This window comes from Octodon degus, unplaced genomic scaffold (assembly GCF_000260255.1).
Source record: "Octodon degus isolate 3935 unplaced genomic scaffold, OctDeg1.0 scaffold00007, whole genome shotgun sequence".
In the NCBI taxonomy this organism is placed as follows: domain Eukaryota; kingdom Metazoa; phylum Chordata; class Mammalia; order Rodentia; family Octodontidae; genus Octodon; species Octodon degus.
Window position 1 is genome coordinate 12,403,449 of NW_004524583.1, and position 7,544 is coordinate 12,410,992.

The 7,544-nt window shown below is 50.5% G+C and overlaps 1 protein-coding gene across 1 annotated transcript in view; it reads left to right on the plus strand.

The window, feature by feature from the left end:
* Nucleotides 1-816, plus strand: part of Ccdc177 (coiled-coil domain containing 177) — a 2,122-nt gene extending 1,306 nt beyond the window's left edge. Inside the window, exon 2 of the mRNA XM_004624904.1 lies at nucleotides 1-816. Coding sequence (XP_004624961.1) covers nucleotides 1-816 — 816 coding nt within the window.
* Nucleotides 817-7,544: the final 6,728 nt, after the last annotated feature.

A 7,544-nucleotide genomic window follows, 5' to 3' on the forward strand; every position in this document is an offset into this window, starting at 1 on the left:
CTGCTGCGGCGGGAGCGAGCGGAGCGCGTGGCCCGCGAGGACCGGCAGCGCAAGCTGCAGCAGGAGCGGAACCTGAGGCAGCGGGAGGAGGGCCTACAGGAGGGGCGCGAGCGCGCCGAGCAGGAGCGCAGGGAGCGCGCCCAGCGCGCCGCCCGCGCCCGGCAGCGCCAGGAAGGCCAGCAGCAGCGCGAGAAGCGCGAGCTGAGCCGGGCCGAGCGGGCGCGCCACGAGGCGCTGCTGCGGGGCCGAGCGCAGCGGCAGCAGCAGGAGCGCGAGGGCCTGCGGAGCTCGCTGGAGGCCAGCCTGGGCCGCGCGCAGGAGAACTACGAGCAGCTGGTGGAGCAGCGCACCCGGGAGCTGCGGGAGCGGGCCCGGCGGGAGGAGCTGCAGGGTCGGCGGGCCAAGGAGGCCGTGGAGCGCAAAGAGCGGGAGCATCGGGCACGCCTGGAGGCGCTGGCACGGGCCGGCGAACAACGGCTGCAGCACGCGGCGCAGGCGGCCGAAGAGGCGGTGCAGCAGAAGGCCCGGCGCGTGGGCCAGACCCGGCTGGAGAAGGAGCGGGCACAGCGCGCCAACAAGGAGAAGGTGGAGCGGGACGAAGACTGCCGGCGGCGGGAGCTGCTCCAGGCAATCGGTCGCAAGCTGGAGCGCAGCGAGCAGTTGTCGCGGGAGCGGCGGAGCGCGCTGGAGAGCGCACGCTCCACAGCGCGTGCCTCCTTCCATGTCCGGGAGAAGGTGCGGGAAGAGACCAACACACGCTCCTTCGACCGCATGGTGCGCGAGGCCCAGCTCCACGCCAGCCTCGACCGAAAGTGACTTCGCCCTGTACCTCCAGACGTAACACAGACGTGGGGCACACAGCCAGTGAGGCTTCCCCCGGCCACTTGAACCAAACCGGGGGATCTCCCAGTCTGGGGTCAGCACTGTGGACTTTGACCACTGAGATAGTGAGAGGACAGACGAGTAGGCCTTTACACTCGGCCCCTTTGCTTTTAAAAATTCACTTCATTTGGAGATGACACAGCACAATCTTTGCTTATATCCGTCCTTGCCAAACCTCCCTACATGTCTTTTGGATTGGAGTGGAGAGTAGCTGGGGGAAAAGGGGTCCCCTTGGACAGAGCAGAGGTGATGTCTTCACCCCTGGCACCCCAGATAGTCTTGTGATACCGGTGTTTGAGAGGACTTCTGGATGCAGCAGCTGTCCCTTTGGTCACCTCTATCTTTCAAAGTATGACAGTTGCACAGAGTTTGGAGGCCTTCCAAAAAAGCACAGCTCTTCCAAAGCACCAGGCCTTGCACAAACAACCCCCAAACTATTCATTTTTGTATGTTTGAGTATTAATCAGTCATCTCAGCAAGTTTTCCTGTTCCCAAAGTTTTTCAGTTGAACCCTCCAGGTTTCCTAGTTAGACAATCACTATAGAAAATGATTGATTTGTCTCTTTTTTCCCCCTCTCCTCATTTTCCCAAGTGGCACAGGAAATGGGTTGGTTTGGTGACGCTGTTTAGATTTATTGGAAGTTTTCTGGGGCAGCAGCGTCCCAACCCATACAGCTTCCTCACAGGGTGTTTTCAGGGAAGTGGCCACCTCTCAGGCCAGGGACCACTCCTGGTGGACAGCAGCCATGCCTTAAGAAGCAGACCACCTTCTGTGCCTGCACAGGCAGTTCTTGCCTAAGTCCTCAGCTCGGGATGCAGTCTCGAGGTTGGGCCCTGGAGTTGGGACTGCATGATTCCCTCTGTGAAGGAATCTTCCCTAGCCTCTGAGGACTAGTAGTGCATCCTTGGCCACTTTACTGTAGGGACTGAAGAGCTAGGATTGCCTCTGCGTTGACAGTCGTGCTCAACATTGCTGAGAGATTAACTTCCCTTCCCAGGAGAGTCTCTGCCCTACATTCCTGGTAGCCTTTGACCTATGACAGAGTATTTCATTGGCCTCTTGGTGCCTCACTTTCCCCATCTGCCAGATGGGGCCATCAGAACTCCTCTTCCAGTACCTCAAAGTCTCCTGGATGCAAAGCACCACTGCAGTATTATTTATTGGTCTTCTTTGTGCCTTCCCTGGACCTGGAGCTGGGAGGCAGAAGACTGCTGCTAGCCTAGTTGTTTCTGAGAATATGGATTTCAGACATTGAATGGGGTAGTGTATTAAAATGAGCCACTGTGGGGAAGTACTTGCAATGCCAGGCCACCCTGTGGTTCAGACAGTTCACTTGTCACCTGGCAGTTTTATCTCTTAGATAAAAATGTAAAGGCATATGCTTCCTTTCATGACCCTGAAGTTGACCCCAGCTGCATCCACCCTACCTTCATCATGGAAGGTGGGAAATAAAACCTCACTTACTACATTAAATCAAGGTCAGGAAATTTAAAAATTACAAAAAAAAAAAAAAAAGGAATCAGGGTAGAAGAATAATTACATTAGAATGTTTCATGCATATTCTGCTGGGCGGAATTGTCCTTAACGTGGCTAATCATTCCAGACACACATACACACTTTACCAGCCCCTTTCCCACCCGTACCTAATCACATGCTCTCAGATGTAGGAAGAGCATGGTAGAAGGAAGCAGCATTTAGGTGTGTAGTTAAGAGAATGTGGAAGCGGGGAAGGAGCAGTGTGTCAGGGTTTATATCTTGAATGGATGAGTGAATGTTCCCCTTCACATTTCTTGTTGGTAACCAGGTTGTCAGTGAATTGTTATAATTGGTACTGTCTGTGAGTCAGGAGTATTTAACTAAAATGTTAATGTGATTCTGGTTCTTACATCGTGATTCCTGAGCTGCTAAAGGGCTCTGAAACCTTCATGGAAAGCTCCACCTTCAAAAATCACATATTCAAAGTATGTATTTATTTCAGAAGACAAGCTGGTTTTTTAAAAATATATATACAAGGCACTGGAAGATACATAGGTGATCTTATCTGGCCCTTTCCTAGTTTGTTTCTTGACTTACTGAGATGGCTTCTCTGTGCCTTGGTTGCCCTGCTGGTGGGTTCCTTCCCCTTCACACAAACACTGAGGATGAGTCAAAATCCAGGTGACATTTCCAGTTACTGTATCACTCCGGAACTGGAGGTGCAGCCCCTCTAACCGGGAAGAGTGATGTGGTTCTACTATGGCTGGAGAGATGGTGCACTGTCGTGACCTGGCGCAGGAGTGGTCTTGAAAAGCACATGGCAAACATGGTGTGCAAAGGTGAAGGCCTAAATGGCACCAAATTAGAGGTATGCACCAAGAATCACTGTGTAAAGGCAAAAACTTATTTTTAAAAAAATCCAGATAGCTAAGCATAGGCAAAGCAAAACCAGAAGCCAAACCTAGTAATAAAAATGATCCCTACAAATTGCAGGGCATCCAGTAGAATAGAGACCCACCTGGGCAACTCTAGGGAGATTCTCTCTGAAGGGAAAGTACTTCCAAAGGGTTTATTGGGCCCTGGACTTACATTATTTTCTTTGAAATGCTGTCTAGAGGAGAGGTGGGTTCTAATTCTGAAAAGCAGCCGAGAACACTGGAGGGGCCAGGCAGTAGGTGGAAACAGCTCCTGATACGAATCTACTGGGCAGTGCTATCCTTAAACAGCACTGGGGCCAGAGTTGGCCTTACCACACCTGTGGAAGTGTTCTTACCACCCAGCGACTGCAGCCTTGAGTCAGACACTGGCCTTCACATCTACCCTTGGAACACCCACTTGCTCAAAAAAGAATGTGAAATAGTATGAGGCAGCATGGGCAAGATTGGACGAAACAAGCAGGACAAAACCATTTCCCATGAAGTCATTGGTTGAAGCTCATCCAGCGTCCTGCTCTGTGGCATATGCCTACACCACAATGGAAATTTCCTTTGGATGCACACAGCCCAAGTACTCAATGAGGCCATAACCAGGATTTACCAAAGGCAGAGTCTGGCGTGGTAAACATAGATGAATGTCTTGGTCCAGTTTATGGTACTATAACAAAATACCTGAGTGGGGCCTGGTAATTTATAAATAAAAGCAATTTATTTAGCTCCCAGGTTTGGAGCTTCCAGAGAGAACCTCATGGTGGATGGCCATATGGCAGGGGTGTGCCTGTGAGAAAGTGAACACACGGCAAGACAGGAAGCAAGAGACAGGAGGGGCCATGCCTGCTTTGTTAGAAGATGTAACTACCCACTTTTTTTTTTTTTTTTTTGCAGTACTAGGAATCAAACTCAGGATCTTGTGGTTGCTAGGCAGGCACTTAAGCCACTGAGCTATATCCCTGGACTATAACCACCCACTCTTGAAGGAACTAAGTCCATTCTTTGAGACTAGCCCTAGTCCACTCATGAAGGTGGAGCCCTTATGACCTAATTGTGTTTCATTTGGCCCCACTTGTGGGGTGTTTTTTGGTTTTCATTTTTGGAGTAGTGGGGATTGAACCCAGGGCCTTTGAGCTGAGCTCATTCCCAGCCCTTTTTTTTTTTTTTTTTTTTTTTTTTTTTTGAGACAGTCTTGCTAAATCGCTAAGCTGACCTCAAACTTGTGATCCTCCTACCTCAGCCTCCAAAGTGCTGGGATTACAGATAAAACCCCACCCCACCAGCCAGGCCCCACCTCTTAGTTACCATCACCTGAACATGATCACATTGCAGACCAGGCTTCCAGCCCAGAACAGTGGGGAATAAACTATGTCTAAGGCATAGCAACAAGAATGTAATGTGTGTTCAAGCCCTTCTGCCACTCTCTCCTCTAAGCAGTCCACGGGGATACCGAGATGACACTGCACAGGGGTGTTGTTTTATGTGCCATGGAAGCCTCAGGAGCCCAGGGTTTATCCCCTCACACACAGTAAGCACATAAATGCTGCCTGAAGAGCAGGCCAGAGGGGTGGGGGTGGACAAATGAATGATCTGCATGGCATAGATCGGCTCGGCGGTGGCCTCCATTTATTCGACCGTTTCCATTGGCACCCGCTATGTGCCAAGCACTGCTTAGATCTGGTGAAACAGAAGCTCTCTGACCACTGACGCAGGATCACGTGTGCTGCAATGCCAGGGCAGATGTGTCTGCTTCCTTCGGGCTCACCTACTTCCCACCTGGGAATCTGTCCTCTGCAGACCCGATGGCCCCTGGAGCACTAACTCACCTTTTCAGTCCCCTGAGGATAAGCCATCTGCCAATCAATAGTCATCTCGTTGCTCATTTTCCTTCCGAAAAGCCTTGGTTAATCAGGTCAAGTTTAAAATGTCATGTGGTTGATCAGTTTGAAATTGCAGTAAAAGGCAAGTGGTGGAATATTAATCACTTTCAAGGGCATTATTGTCATGCCTTTTAGAAAGTCGAATAAATAATGATCAGCCTCAGGCTATGCAGGGTCCCAATTCACCAAACAGCATACTGGCTTCATCATGCAGCCATTATTGAGACTAAAATGTCAAGAAGTCAAGCCAGGGTGGTGGCACATACACCTGCAGTCCTGGCTACTTGGGAGGCTGAGGCAGGGGGTCAGCCCAAGCAATTTAACAAGACCCTGTCTCAAAATATATTTTTTAAATAGAACTGGATATATAATAACTCAATGATAGGGCATTCCTGTGATCAGTCCCCAGCACACAAGAGAAAGAAAGAAAGAAAAAAGGAAAAGAAAAAAGAGAAAACTAGGCTGGGGAAGATAGCTCAGCTGGAGTTAGCAGCAGGTGGCGGGATGTAGGATGAAGATGATTTGCTTCTCCAGAGCACTGATGACATGGGTGTTTGCGGGTGCTATCACCTCCCCACTGGTCACATACCATCATTTTTCATGAGCACAAAAACCTAGTCCAAATTTGTTTTAACTGGCTGAAGTGCTCAGGCATCTTCTCCACCAGCACAGTACTGGTAGCATCTCTCTGTTTCAGACCTTGCACAGTTTGTAGGACTGTCAGAAAGACATCCGTTATCTCCTGTGTCTGAGCATGTGACCAGGCCTGTACACCTCCCAGCAGCAGCAGCAGTGACACTGCAGAGGGAGGGAACCTGTCTGTAGTCCTCCCGTCCTTGCAGGAGCACTCTTGCTTGGGGAAGGCGCTGCCTGCTGGGGGATCTGCTGCCGACAACTACTTACAGCAGTCTGCAGCCTCCCACCCAGCTCTGCACAGGGCTCTGGCTAACGAGCATGGTGTCCACATTTCCCAAGTCATTACAGAGCCTCGTGGGTGACCAAGGATTTCCATGTTGCCACGCCACTGTCTTAGCTCAAGAAATTGATTGGGAAATGGAATTTTGAGGCCCATATGTTAACATTCTGGAACTTCTCAGTGTAACAGAGTGATTGAATCCCTGAAGTTCTGAAAACCCAGTCCATGCAGCTGCCACGTACTCAAAGCAGAGTTTGCCCAAGGAGCCAGTATCTTGGCTTATTCAAACTACTCTACACTTCCCCATGCCCCCCGTCACCTTTGAAATGGAGACTACAGGTGCTATGTGTGGGGAACTTGGTTGAATCAGTTAATGCCTAGAAAGCACTTGGCTGGGGGGCACTTGGTGGTCACTGGTACCTGAACTTGGAGTGGGGGCAGTAATGAAAGGAGTGGCATAGACTAAGTTTGGGCCAGGTGGTTCTGTGGACACAGCCTTGGGTAGAAGCCCTTCTGGGTTATCTGTGTCATCTGTATGACTGTACCCCAAATATTTCAAAAGAACGGGCTCTGGAAGAATGGGTGGGCTCTGGAAGAATGGGTCCCCCTGTGAAGTAGTTTGAGGCAGGGGAGGGGAGAGATTACCTTGTTTACCAAATTACCTTGTTTGGCAATAAAATTGACATCCGAGGCTACTTTCAGTAATTTTTTCCTGCAGTTTCCTAAGTGATGATAAAAATCATAGAATGTTTTAGAATTTCTACATCTTTCAGAGACCAAGGTGGGTGTGCTTCTGTCCCGGCAATGCCCAACCCTACCATAGCATCTTTAGTACAGCCAAGTGGGATGGGTTATGGGGAGCCACTGTGTCAGGGCTGGAGGGCTGCAGGCCATGGTGGCACCAGATGTGATAGCAGGAATTGGGGACAAAGAGCCATTCCTGCAATGGTCACTGAGAAGTGGCTCTAGAACCAACAGTGATGAGTAGATGTTGGAGCCAGAAGAAAGGTAGATGTGTCTTGGCATCTTCAACAGATGGCTTTCTCTGAGAAGCCTAGGCAGATGTCCTCAGTCTCCCTTCCTGTTCCCCTGGCCCTGCAGACATCTGCATGGCAGTTAACTTCAGGGCAGGTCCTATGGACACCATGGTCCCCATGCTGGATGTACTTTGACACAGAGATGCCGAGCAGTAGGCCATCCCAAGCCCGCTCCCCTCACATGGGAAGTGGGGATGAGGACACGGCGAGCTGCAGCTTTGCTCCCCTGTGTCCCCTTCTACCTGCGCTTCGATACCTTAGAGGGAAGATTCAGCAGAACTCAGAGGCCTCCTGAGCCCTCAGCAAAAACAGCAGAATATGTCCAGTTAGGAGCATCAGCTTGTTTAAAAAGAAAAGTCAGGGCAAACAAAATGCATACTCAAACAATTTGCCAAGGCCAGCGTTGCAAGGGGGATGATAGCTGGC